We start from the raw sequence: 13501 nt of genomic DNA on the forward strand, positions 1-13501 counted from the left end.
AAAAGTGACATTATACATGTTTATCAGTGCGTCCTACCCAGCCAGCTGACTTGAAGTATGACTCCTATCGTGGATGTTTTTATTCACTGGAACTCTTTAAGCTTGTGAAGTAAACTTGTAATTATTATTTTGCCTTAATAAGTCAATTGAAAACAGTTGCTGGGGTCAGCAGAAGGGGTCTGCCCTGCTGTGACTGACAAGACTTCAGAGCTCTTCCTTTCAGCAATAGTCTTTGACTGTCAAGGTGACAGGTCAAGATCAAGTTGGCTGAGGATGCTATCTCCAATTAGCTACCTCATTGTTACATAGCATCAGCTGGGTTAGGAAAGACCTTTAAGATCAAGCCCAGCCTTTACCCTGGGGGCTGTCAAGCCAGAGTAGTATAGCTGCTTAATTCACTCTTTTCTTTGATTGATTTATTTATTGTTTGCCATAGCAAATCATAGAATAGTTGGATAGAAATAGAAAGGACCTTAAGATCATCCAGTTCCAACCCCCCTGCCATGGGCAGGGACACCTCACATAAACCATGGCACCCGAGGCTCTGTCCAACCTGGCCTTGAACACTGCCAGGGATGGAGCATTCACAACCTCCCTGGGCAACCCATTCCAGTGCCTCAGCACCCTTACAGTAAAGAATTTCCTCCTTATATCCAATCTAAACTTCCCCTGTTTAAGTTTGAACCCGTTACCCCTTGTCCTGTCACTACAGTCCCTAATGGAATCTTAGAAATTAAAAACCCATTTTATCCTCTGTTTACATAAGGCTTGATCAATAAAGAAGCCTCGGATTTGTTTCTGATCTTCGCAGAAAGTGACAGAGCCATTGCCTGTACTTGAAATTTTGTGGGGTTTTTTATTATTATTAATTTTATTTTTTAAAATTACTATTTATATATCTATATTTTTGCTCATTGTTAGTGAAGGGCAGGTTCTCTCCTCTCGCACCCCCTGGGTTTCCCTCTCGAGGAACAGGAGGCAGGAGGCCGCCCGCCGCCTCAGGCCGGTTGGAACCGGTCACAGCCGGCTCCGCCATGCAGCCCCTTTCCCGCCAGTGCCTGAGGGGGAGAGCACCAGGAGCGAGCTGCTGTGGTGGAAAGGCAATGGCGGCGGGAAGAGCTGTGGTGGAGGGGACCCCACACCCCCTCCTCCTCCACATCACCTCAGTGAGTGAGGGCAGGGAGACGGGAGGTGTTGGCTTTATGTTATCCATGGGATAGGCCGAAAAAATGTATTTGCTGTTCTGGTTTTTACCCCTCCGTACCCAAATTAGTGATCAGAAGTTGAGGTTGATTTTCAATATAGAAAATGTTAGGATATCTGAGGAAATAATGCCCAAAATATTACGGTATTATTTCCTAATCATTACTGTGCCTTTATCAGGTTTGTTTTTTCCACACAAAAGCCAGAATTGTGAGGGTTTGTGGTGGGGAAGTGCATTAACAGCTTTCCTGTGCTGCTCGGGCAGAGCATGGCACTGCGCTGGAACTGGAGAACCGAGCCATGAAGCTCCGAGGATTTTATGTCCTTATTTCATAGGGCTAAATAGCTGCTTTTAGGCATGTGCTCGTTTGGGCTTTTGTGACCTTTTTTCAAGTTCATTGTCCAGCTTTCTCTTCGGGACAAGTTACCATTGAGTGCTTACAGAGCAAAAATAATGCCATACAGTCATGAATTGTTCACCCAGCCGAATCCTTGAGATCCATGCTTCTGCAGTCGTGGTTCCCGCTTCATATGCATTACACTCAAGTTAACCTGTGATTTAGTTTAGCATGTGAGGGTTGGCTGATTTTTAAGGCCGAGTTTACCCATTTTTCCCTAGGAAAGCAGCATTAGTTTGAGGCAGTTAAACCTGCCACAGTGAGACATAATGACGTGGCCCTGAAAAGTCTGTGTGTGTGATGGAGGAGAGTTGATTGTATTCATTACCAGAAGGGATTATTTTCTTTAGGCATCTGCTTTAAACTTCACAGGCTTCCTTTTGTTTGTATAAAGTGCGCTGACACTGACAGACTTTCTCTGATAGCAAGCATTTCCGAGGGAAACAGTTGCTGAAGCATACTTCTTGTTTTCCCACCAGCACAAGAGCAGTGCCTTTAGCACTCTGCTGGTTTAGCTTTCATACTCAGTTTAAAATCCTGGTATATTCAGCTGAGCTGGATGGGTTGGGTTTTTTTTGCTCTAATTGAGAAAGTGCTGTTAGAATTTTCTTCAGACTTTGGAAAATCCTGCCAAGTTTATAGAGAAGAATTAGGAGCATATGAGGGTCTACGCTGTCCACTTCCTATCTATCTTCTAGGTATGCTTTTGAAGTATAGATCAGACAGTTTTTCTAAACCTTGCACAATGTACTTTCCCAGGAGGTTTCATGTGATTTTTAATCTTGTTTTGTTTTGACTACTCTCTAGCAACTGCTATAGAAATAAACTGTTGGAAAACTTTGAAGAATGGAGTAGTTCTTTATCTGAATAAAGAAATACTGATTAGACCTGTACAGGCAAAGCTCATCTGTTGCTCATAATTGTAAATAAACCACTAGGACAGTAAATAAACAAAGGACCAGTTTTACAGAATTTTGAAAACATAATATTTACCTTGCTGAAAAACATTCCTTCGTAACAAATTTGTGTATGTGATCCCTTAGGCAGCATGTTCAACTGCATGTTTAATGTACGGAGCATACTTAAATCGTGTTGGCATATGGCTAGTGTGATTCATCTCTACAGGTGGACTGAGAGAGGCATCCAGTGCTCCTTAACTTGTCAGCCTAAATTGGTTATTGATTGCTTTGCATCCTCACTGTTAGGCTTTTTCTTTTAAAGCCACGGAATATACAGTTTCTATAACGAAATTGTGCATTTCTGAAAGGACCACAGAAAATGGGTAACTTACTGCTCTAAATCTAGTCGTGTGGGAGGATGTTTGTTGGAGTGAAGTTTTCCAAGAGAAGAAATGGTGATTATGGAAGTTTTAACACCTGAGATCATGCTGTGGATCATGTGAAAGAAAAATGGTTCATTGTTAATAATTGCTTAATACCATTTCCTGTCATTCATCTACTATACTGTTCCATACCAAAAATACAGGAATGCATGTTTTTATCATGAATTCTGAGAGAAACAGTGCATATGGAAAGGAATTCGTTCTATGGTTTCTCTTTGTTCACAAAGGATAGTATGATGGATCATTCAGCAAAAAGAGTAGCATGAAGCAGAAAAGATTCTGTCAGAGACACAGGGAAAAATGCATCTCTGATGATCAGCATCAGGAACAGCCTCACAGGATTGGACAGTGATTCTCTATGACTAGTGTGGGAAAACAGGAAATGGCAAAGTTACATGGAACCCAAAAGCCACAAAGCTGATTTCAATATGATGGAAATTCAGCTGCTTAATCCTTTCTATGTACTGTCTTCAAAGAGTGCTTTTAATTTCATCCAAAGATGTAACCAATAACTGTTGTTATAAATGTTTTTTAGGTGCTTGATGGATAAAAACTTCGTGAGAATTGGAAAATGGTTCATAAGACCCTATGACAAAGATGAGAAGCCTGTTAATAAAAGGTAAGGGGATCTCTATATCAACTACTGTTCCTGTCAATGTTGTCAGTGTTAGTACATGATGGTAACTTGATGCTGTATCTTAGTGGTAGTTTTTCCACTTTTACCATGTAGCAAGTGAAATCACACACAATATTTTTGCACATCAGTAAAACATAGAAAGCAATTTACTAATTATTTCTGGTTTTATTATGATAATTTAGAAGGTGAGGTTGGTATTTATCCCGTAACTCAGCAGGAATACCACATTTTTTTATATCTTTTGAATACTGTCATCCTCTTTCTGTCATTATACACCAGAATTCCAGATAGTTATAACAAATTATTTGAATTTCTGGACACTTAACCCCAGCCTGATATTTAAGCAGTAAAATAACTGGTGTATAGATTTACTTATTTATTTCCTTTAAAGATGCCGGCCTTGATACACAGCTTGTACTCATTAGGCAGGCTGTCAAATCAGACCTTTGTGTCTGATTAATGTGCTTCTTTTGCAGCAGGATCACCATGGAAAAGGGCTAGCTAGTCTCCACTTGCTCATTGCTATTTCCTCTCCTAGCTCTAAAGGTTACAATGTTCTCACATCTTCTGGTACTTGCATTTATAGTCATCCGCTAAGCAAGTTCTGTCAAAAATAATCTGAGTTAAGCTGAAACACAGATTTTCTAGTGGGAATCATTTTGACAGAACTGGGTTAGGAAGTGACTAAACATGCAGTTATGCTGGAAGATTTGAAGGTAATGAGCAAGTGGAGATGAAGTGGGGTGGCAACTTCTTCATCCAGCGTAGCTGCAGTCACAGTGGTATGTCTCATGGCAGCATTAGGTGCTGGTAGAAATCATTCTGTAGATCATATATACATTCTCCTTTTCATCTCTTTATCTCACTGCATTGTCTTAAAGCAGAGATGTCTTTCCTCTGTTACAGGGTAATGCTACAAACAGTTCAGTGCTTCAGACTTTGTGTTAAGCAGGTACTTCTAAACAGCAGTTATTTTTAAGATAGAACGCAGTAATTAAACACAGATTTGTCTGCTTTCTAAAACCAGAAGACATTAACTCAGCATGGGGAGATCTCTTTTTTTCGCTACTTACTCTTTGTGGCCAAGTAAACTTAAACTATGTATGTGTAACCTTTGATTTCACATCGACCTAATGGCAAGAAGCCAGTGGAAGATCCAGGTTTCTCAGTACCTTTCTCTATTGTAGGTGTACATAACCACCTTCCCCCTGTGTGTTTTCTCTGCTGCTTTTCTGATCATGCCAAGATCTAGTTGAATTTTCTGAAAGATGAATTCCTTGAAGTGACAATAAGAAACGGTGCCTTTTCCAGCTTCTGGGAAAGGGAGACAGCTCCTTTCAGCAAAAGCTATTTGTTTTATCAATTTTACTGCAGTCTTAGTGCTCAGATTAAATGTGTTTATGAGTCTTATGTCTGTTCCTGGTGGGTATCAGTTTAAGAAGTGGATTATCTGATACAGTAGATGGTGTCTGTCAAAACCAGCAGCCTTCCCTGGCAGAACTCTTTCAGATTTGTAGGTTCTGTTCTTAGTTCTCTGTGTGTAACATCAAGTCAGTTGTACAGTCTCTGGGGGATAATTACATTTGTAAATATATGTACAGTATGCACAAACATATCTGGTCTGGAAAATGTAATAAATGAATTTGTCTTGGACTGAAATTATATTTGAAGTATTCCTGTGTATGAACGTGAGGTTTTTATTGAGAATGTTAGGGTTGAAGGATAGACTCTTGATTTTAAAAAGATGATGTTTGTTGGTGGTTTGTGGGGGTTGTTAGCTTGTGTTTGGGAGTATTTGGGTTTTTTTTTTTACTTTTTGTTTGGTTGGTTTTAGTAAAGTAATTGTCACTATAAATCCTGTGGATATACACTTTTAAAAACCTTTATTTAGCAATATCAGCTATGACATAATTTGAGATAGGTTTTGTGGGTTTTATCAGGTTGCTAATTTTTCTGCTGTAAATGTATCATTGGATTTAACTAATCTTACTGGAAGCTGGTGGTAGAGACTTTGCAAGTTGACAGTAGAGTCAGCTGCAGATCGTAGCAGCAAATAGTAGGAGGCTTTGGGGACTTACTTCTTCAGACATTTTTTATTTAATCTTTTAAGCTTGCTTTCTCAGTATAGCACAAAAAGGTATCTTAACATAAATGAAATTATTAACATTAATGCCATATAAATTCTTTGTGAAACCCTTGCTCTAAGCTGTGGATAAAGCAGTAAGGAGTAGTTGCAGGAAGAAGAGGCCAGCTGGGAGTGTTTAGGTACTTTAGCACTGTGGGCAATGCCTTCATAACCAAAACCAGTGGTGTTTTTAAACACAGTAGCTAAACCCATGTTAATGTATAAAATACCACAAATAAGTTGCATGTATGTACAGTGATTAGGTTCAAGTCTGGGACTGCTGTCCTTGAGTGGGGAAAGATATGGATAGATCGATCAATAGATTCTATAGGTATATATCCTCCTTCAATGGAGGAAAAACTAAGCAGGTGGTATTGTGGGAAGGAAATACAAATAGTTATAAATCCTGCTTTGATACTTGTGGCAAAGTTAAGTCACCTCAAACTTCCAATGTCTTGAGTTACTAACTTCATTTCAGGAATATACTGAAAAGTCTTGGACTGCACATAAATAAACAGGAAAGGAGTGAAAACTCACGTGGCTGGCTTTCAAGGTGTAAATTCATTCATGGCCTATGAGTTTTGTGAATGGCATTAAAGGAGAAGGGCAGGGAGGTCTGTGATTTTTAGAATGAAGTCAAAGATGAAGTGGAGCATGGCAGCGGCTGTGACCTAGTTACTGCTGAGGTGTGAAAAGAAGTCCTGAGAACACTGGATGACCTTCAGAGGCAGTAGTAGAAACACTATGCAAGAAGAGCTTTCCAGGTCCTTTAGGGAGGAATGAGGGAACAGCAGAGGGAGTTAAGACAGATCCGTGTGATGTTTTGTTTTGCTTACAGTTTGAACCAGATGGTTTTGACAAGAAATTTAGCACAGAACTTGTGGGTTTTCTTTCTTCAGTGTCTTTAATATTATGTGTCACTTACTAAATAATTCTTCATGGTTTATTGTCCGTTGTGCAGCAGTGCGTGTCTAAAACAGGTTTCAGTACTGCCGCTGGAAAATGGCAGAGTTGCTTTTTCATCTACACAACTTCCTAAAGGAGATTTGTGCCTTTGCAGTGTACAGAATTTGATAAAGGGCATCCACAGTACCTTCAGCTGTGCAGTGAAAATTCTTCACAGTCTTGTTCAGAATCAATTTCCAAGTTTTACACATGGATTTTTTTTTTGTTTCAGAAAGCACCACCATAAAATGCTGAACATCTTACTGGCAAAAAAAGAATTATGGCCATCATATGCAAGCAACTTTGCTAATTATTTTAGTGATTGTTTTCTTGGTGTGTAGGAGGAAACTGGGGGGAGAAAATCGGCTTGTTTTCATGTTTATGGCCAACTAAACATAAGTTAAGCTGTCTTTAATTTGCTTGAATGTAAAGAACATGTAAAAAAACAGTTTGTAGATTAAATAACTGATGGGTCATCTCTGCTTCTGGAATTCTGCTAGAGGTTTTTTTATTCTTAAGAAGAAAAAATGTTCCAGCAGTGAAATATTTTGCAATAGATATATTTTTGTTACTAGCTGAGAAAACAGATTGCTAGGATTGGTGTCTAGATAGCCACGTTGCCCTCTGTGCACTTGAAACAGTGCAGATGGAAGAGTGGAATTGCAGTTAGGCTGCAATGAAATAAGAGTTCTTTAATTGCAGTTTCCAAAGAGATTTCTGTTTACTGCTGTCCCATAAGACAGTTGATGATAACCTTGTATGATGCAGATAGAATATAGAAATTTCTGAGTTATGAATGCATGGGCTGTATGTATTTTGGTAAGTATGGTATTGTAAGGATTCACATGTCAGTGCATCCCCCCTCAGATCTCATCCCTCAACTTTTGCTGGTGTTAAAGAGATCAGTCAGTACATCCATACCCAGGTTTGCACAACAGCTGTGTTCATTCCTTCACAAGCGTCAAAATTGGGCATTAATTAGAGCCATCAAAACCTGAAGATGTGGACATTTCAAGCACTGCTTCCTCTTTGAGAGCCTGCAAATTATAATTTGCTTCAGTTCCTTGGGAGTAGTCATAGGACTTAGCCAATGAATGTCTGGATCAGGATACCAAAATTGACATTCAGCATTGTTGCAAGCAATATTGCAAGCTACATTCCCTTTCTGCATGTTAGGAGCTCTGGTCAGTCAGTATCTTCATAGGAAAAGATTCAATTGGGTGACCTCTAGAGCAGAACTGCAGTGCTGTGCCAGAAGGAACTGGGAACCTGTGGAACTAGTGCCTTGTCTGAGGCTGGAGATGTGATGGGTGGTTTGGTTCTGACACATGCCATTACATAGATAATGTCTTTTGGCAAATGGTAATGGGGAGTTTCATCACATGATGACATAATTCAGTGGGAGCTTGGTGGTAAAACAAGTTCAAGTGATCTGTTTAATAAGATTTGGATTCCTGAGCTGAGAAATGGTAACTGATTGATGGTGCAATGTCTGAGTTTAAAACTGGAGGGTTTTATTTTCTGGAATTTGAGAAAAATAAGCCCTATAATTTTTTTAATTCTACAAGTTTGTGTGCTTATATTTTAACCATGTTTTAAAAAACTCAATAACGTGATTGTATGAGTTTGAAGTTGGTACATTGGTAGTATTATATATGTGCAGTGTTGCCAACTAACCATCATAAATGAGGAATGGCTAGGAAGGGAAATAATAAAAATCAATCTGATTTAACTTTAAATAATGTGTGCTTATTCCTGACTTGTCAAAATAAATGTGACAGAAATACGGAGTAATAAGAAATACACAGTGTATTTTTCAATAATTCTTCCTACTCCTGTAAAAATAAGCTTTTCTACTACAGTTTAAGAGGCTTAGTTCCCAGGCAAATATTTTCCTATTTTTGAGGTGTACATTCTGTAACGTCATACTCATCTTTTCTGAATTTCTTCTCAGTCTTACTTAATGGGTTCAGTAAAATCATACACGGATCTAGTGTGTTATAGCTGTGGTTGGTTGGCCTTCTGGTGTTTGCTTTTGGGGGGGGGTAATTTTTGTGGTGTTGGGCTTTTTTTTTCTTTTTTTAATTTGTAATGTAGTTTGTGCTGAAGCTGACTTAATTCTCTCCTATTCTGACATAGTGGGTGCAGAACCCAATGGATAGGGTCCCCATCCATGTTTTAGCAGAAGGAATAGATATAAAACAGAGATTATAAAGTAAGTGTTTTCATATGCATGTTTCAGCAAAAGCTGGCATCATTGTTATCTGTATACTTCTATTCATAAATGTTTAAAGTAGTACAATTATATTCACATATATTAATATGCCTAATAAATATAATGCATTTTTGTTTATAGACAGAAGACAGTAAAACATTATTAATAACTTCAGGTTTATTTAAAGATACAATTAAGATGATTTGCGAAAATGCTATTCAAGCACTACTATTTTAATTATTATTATCTGTGGTGAATATATGCTGCTGGTGGTCTTGGGTCACTTTGTCATATTCCAAGAATCTTGTATATAAAATTCTTGATTGAAAATGTTAGCACACTGTGCAGGAAAACAGCATTTTGGATTGAAGGTCTTGATGTTCATGTGCTTCGTTACTAAAGTAACCTTCTAGATAAGCTGTGAATTAACGAGTGTTCTATATTCAATGGTCTGATGTCAGTATTTTCTAAAAGATGCTGTAAAATTTTCATTGACTATATTAAATATATGACCCAGTTTGCATTATTTCTGCACAGCTCTACATTATGGTATGTAGCTATAGCTGTTAATTTTTTTGGCTGTCCTTCAGTAAGTGAAGCAGGAAACAGCTACCACTGAGGACTGCTTTCTTCATTGTAATGACCCAATCTTTTCATCTTCCTTTTCGGGAACAAGAGTGTTAAAAAGGCAGTGGCAAAGCAACACCAGGCACTGATTCTTCAGATTCCTTGACCCTTGCCAATCAAGCTAATGTCCTGTGCACAGCAGAAGGGCTCCCTGCGTGGGGTCATTGCTAGGATGTCACTGGAGCAGTGCTTCCAGTGTGCTGCATATACAAACTTAAGCTAATTCAGTGATGCTGTAAAGTATCTTACACAGCTGTTTGCTGAGTGCATGGAACTGAGCCAGACAGCTAAGATAAACCGTAAGGGATGTTGGTATATGTCCTGTTAGTTGTTCTGTCCTCTGGTACTTTTGTTGGTAGACATGAGTTTTTAAATTCCTTCTTTGAAAGTATACCTTTTTTTTGGTAACAGGAGTTCTGTTATCGCAGTGACCTCTATCTATGGATGCAGCATTATCTCAAAATGGGGCTCCTGCTGGTGCAGTGCCTTGTAGTGTTTGCACTGTATTTTGGAATGCCTGTGTGTCTCTGGCAGCCACAGTGTAAGTGGTGGGTCCCTCATGTCATACTGAAATTTCAAAAGGTGGGCAGGATGGTGTGAGTAGGAGAGTATGCAGCAGAACTGGCGTGGCAGAATCTTGTGAAAGGGTGTTTGTAAGCGCCAGTTATTTGGCTCCTAGTGAGCTTCCACACAGAAACTACCGACCATCATCTACCAGTTTGAAATGAATTGTTAGAATTCTTACCCCTTTGTGTCTCGAGAAAGAAAAAGACCATCTGCCTACTGCCTTTTAAAGCACTATTCCTGTTCTGTACTTGAGCCAGTAGAAATATTCGAGGTGCTGCCACAGAGCTTCACAAAGCTTTCAAGAGTTTGTTATTTGTGAGGAGCCTGAGACTTTGCATTGCCTTCTTACTTCTGAAATACACTGAAGCCATCTATTTTCAGTGTATGTGTATAACTGCCATTTCCTCGTAGGAATTTGGGGAAACCAGGATATAGGAGATATGTATTGGTATATGTGTATCTCCGTGTGCAGCCAGTCACGCATTCAGGTCTCCTCCTTCCCCATTTTGGGGGATATAAGGGCATATGTTGTTGTGGCTTCCAGTTTATAATGCAGCTCAGTTACTGCCATTATTTTGAAGTAAAGGATCTTTTTACTGATTTAATCAATGTCAACGAACAAATACATGAAGCTGCTCTTGTCATCTTTAACTTAGGACTTTGTAAAACCTTCTCTTGCAGTTATTATTTGCTGACAACATTTATTTTATATAAAAATATTGTATGCCTAAGGTTACTGGAATGTCTACATAGATTCAAAATATTTGCATTATTTAATGTCATTTCAGACATGACTTTTTTTAGACTTCTGTAACTGTTTAAAAAGACAGTTATTTAAACAGTTGAAATATTTTGAACTGGGGTTACACAGATGGCAAATAGCTCAAGAACATCAGAGTTGTGTATTTCTGTTGTCCCATTTATTTTCTTTGTGCCTTATTTTCATTTCTGTAGTTTAGAAGTGAGTTAGTATCTTCATTAAGTGGTTTTGGGTACACTTGTGTCAGGCAATTGAACTCCAATAATTACATAGGAAGCCTGCTTTAATCAGACTTGGTGACCAATTAGTGAAGTCCTGCTAATGTTTAAGCTCTTTTTCTCATTATACACTCGCTATTGGCAGTGTATATAAAGGATAAACTAAGTGCCCTGATGTGCTGTTAATTAGATTTGTCAGGACTCCCAGTTGCACTGTCTGCCAAACACAAGTGTTGTCACTTACTGTATCAGGAATGAATTGACTTGAGGGCTTTTGTAGATATTTAGAGGACCTTAGATTTGAATTACTTACGTTGCAACTGTAATTGTAGTTGCAGCTATAGCTCTGCTTACTGAACTGCAAGAGCCACAAATGAGACAGCAGCTTTCTTGAATTTCTGAAAATCAGCCTGGGTTTTGTGCTTAAACAGATGTCAAATCCTTGTAGGCAGTGTGTAGCCTTCTGAGTTCTGCAAAATCAGTGGCACTGTAGGATTTGTTTTCAGTCCGGCTCAAAAGTAAGTGCACTTCCTCATATTCCCAGATAAAATTGGTGCCTAAAGCCAGAAATATCTTCAGTCCTTCTCCAAAAATAGGAAACTTCAGTTAAAAGCAATTCCAGTTATTTTCAGTCAACAGTAATACCTTTTTCATCTATTTTCCTGACACTTTTACACCTTTTTAAAATAACATCATCTTGAAATGCAGCTCTCAGAGCAGAATTATCTGGGTTATTGCCTCTGAAAGTCTGTTTTCCAAGACTTACGTTCACTTAAAAAATTTTACTAACCCTTATTACCTGAAGACTCAGACTAAAATGGAATTGTGGTGCAGTGTTTGATTGTTGGGTCGTGGGTTTTTTTTCCCCTTTTAGCCAATGTGGAACCATTTCATTCTGGTTTATCTGTCTGCTATCGCAACTTCTCAAGCATTAATGTTAATTTTAACTGGCAGAAATCACAATTCAGACTCTATTCTCCTTTCTGTCCCCTACTTTGCCCATTTTTATCTTCCTCTCAGTCAGATTGGGTTGCACATACTGTAGTGAGTTCTCTGGAATGTGAGCTGCAGCAGTGTGCCAGGACAGTTCTGTGCAACTCAGTAGTCTATAGAACAAATACTTTAAAGCATTGCAAAATGCTGTCATCTTTGTGCAGTCCCACACTATCCGTTAGGCATTGTGCAATCAGGTGCTTGTTTAAGAAGTCATCAGATGATGTGATGATATAAATGGACTGTTCTGCGAGTAATATATCAAGTTATGGAAAAGCTTATTATTAAAATATAATTTGCTGGAGCCATGTATAAAGTTGAAGAGAAAACTGAGTCTGGTGAATGCTTTTAAGTGTTTTGGCTTATTAAATTTTCAGATTTAGCATAGAAACAGTTTTAAAGAAGCTTGGTTTTGGTATTAATTTACTACTAGTTTAGAAGATAGCAAACTTGAACACTTTATAGATCCTATATGATGTAAATAATACCATATAACCCATTTATTTTGTGTAGGACTAGTAAGGTAAACCTATGTTCTTCCTTTTATTAATGATGTAGTGAGCTCTAGGGCATCCTTTTCATGAACATTGCTGAGGACCAGTCTGGTGTTGTACAGTAATTACAGAGTGGATCTCTGAGCTTTGATTTACTTGGCAACTGAGTAAAGCAGAGCAAGTTCTGAAGTATGGCTCCAGTCCTTTTTGAAAGTACAAGAGTGTAATATACGCCGAGATTTTTGGGTTACTTCTCTTCACCTTAATCCCTTCTGTTTGCTTAAGAGCAGAGGGGTTTTTTTCTCCTACAAATCATTGTGACTGAACTCTCTTCCGAGCTCAGTAATACTTATTTTCAAACCTCTATAATGGGAGGAGCTGCAGTTAGAACAGTTATGCTTGGTGATACAAATTGCATAGAGTTTGATTATTGAAGTGTATTAAGAAGCCACTGTTTTTTATTCTTGGGTGCTTTCTCTGTATTGTAGCAAGAAGTATTGACTGGTGACTGGTTGTGAGGCGCTGGCACAGGGTGCCCAGAGAAGCTGTGGCTGCCCCATCCCTGGCAGTGTTCAAGGCCAGGTTGGACACAGGGGCTTGGAGCACGCTGCTCCAGTGGAAGGGGTCCCTGCCTGTGGCAGGGGCTTGGAACTGGAAGAGCTTTAAGGTTCCTTCCAACCCCAACTAGGATGTGATTCTGTGACTTTTCATCTTTGAAAAATCTTGTGTTCAAAAAGGTCTAATGAGGCAGGATGCGGTATAAGCTGGAGGCAGGGTGAAAAAGCACACGTAGAGCAGGCCATTTCTCAATCACAAGTGCTGGGCAACTTTCAAGTGTTCGTGGTTTGACAGAGAAGTGACTTTATGCACTTGAGAAGTTGAGAAATCCTGGACAGGTGAGCAAACGCTGGGGCAAATTCTGAAAAGGAGAACTGGAGCCACTTGCTGGTTTTGGGTCTGAGCTGAGTAGATTCCCT

General features: G+C 39.0%; 1 protein-coding gene across 1 annotated transcript in view; it reads left to right on the forward strand.

Moving 5' to 3' along the window:
* The window catches only part of MED13L (mediator complex subunit 13L), a 186204-nt gene that overhangs the window by 88904 nt on the left and 83799 nt on the right, over positions 1-13501 (forward strand). Inside the window, exon 4 of the mRNA XM_061370538.1 lies at positions 3479-3562. Coding sequence (XP_061226522.1) covers positions 3479-3562 — 84 coding nt within the window. The remainder of the gene's footprint in view (positions 1-3478; positions 3563-13501) is intronic.

Source organism: Neopsephotus bourkii, unplaced genomic scaffold (genome assembly GCF_033783945.1).
Source record: "Neopsephotus bourkii isolate Nb327-2 ecotype Australia unplaced genomic scaffold, CSIRO-AGI_Nbou_v1 NB_1542, whole genome shotgun sequence".
NCBI lineage: Eukaryota > Metazoa > Chordata > Aves > Psittaciformes > Psittacidae > Neopsephotus > Neopsephotus bourkii.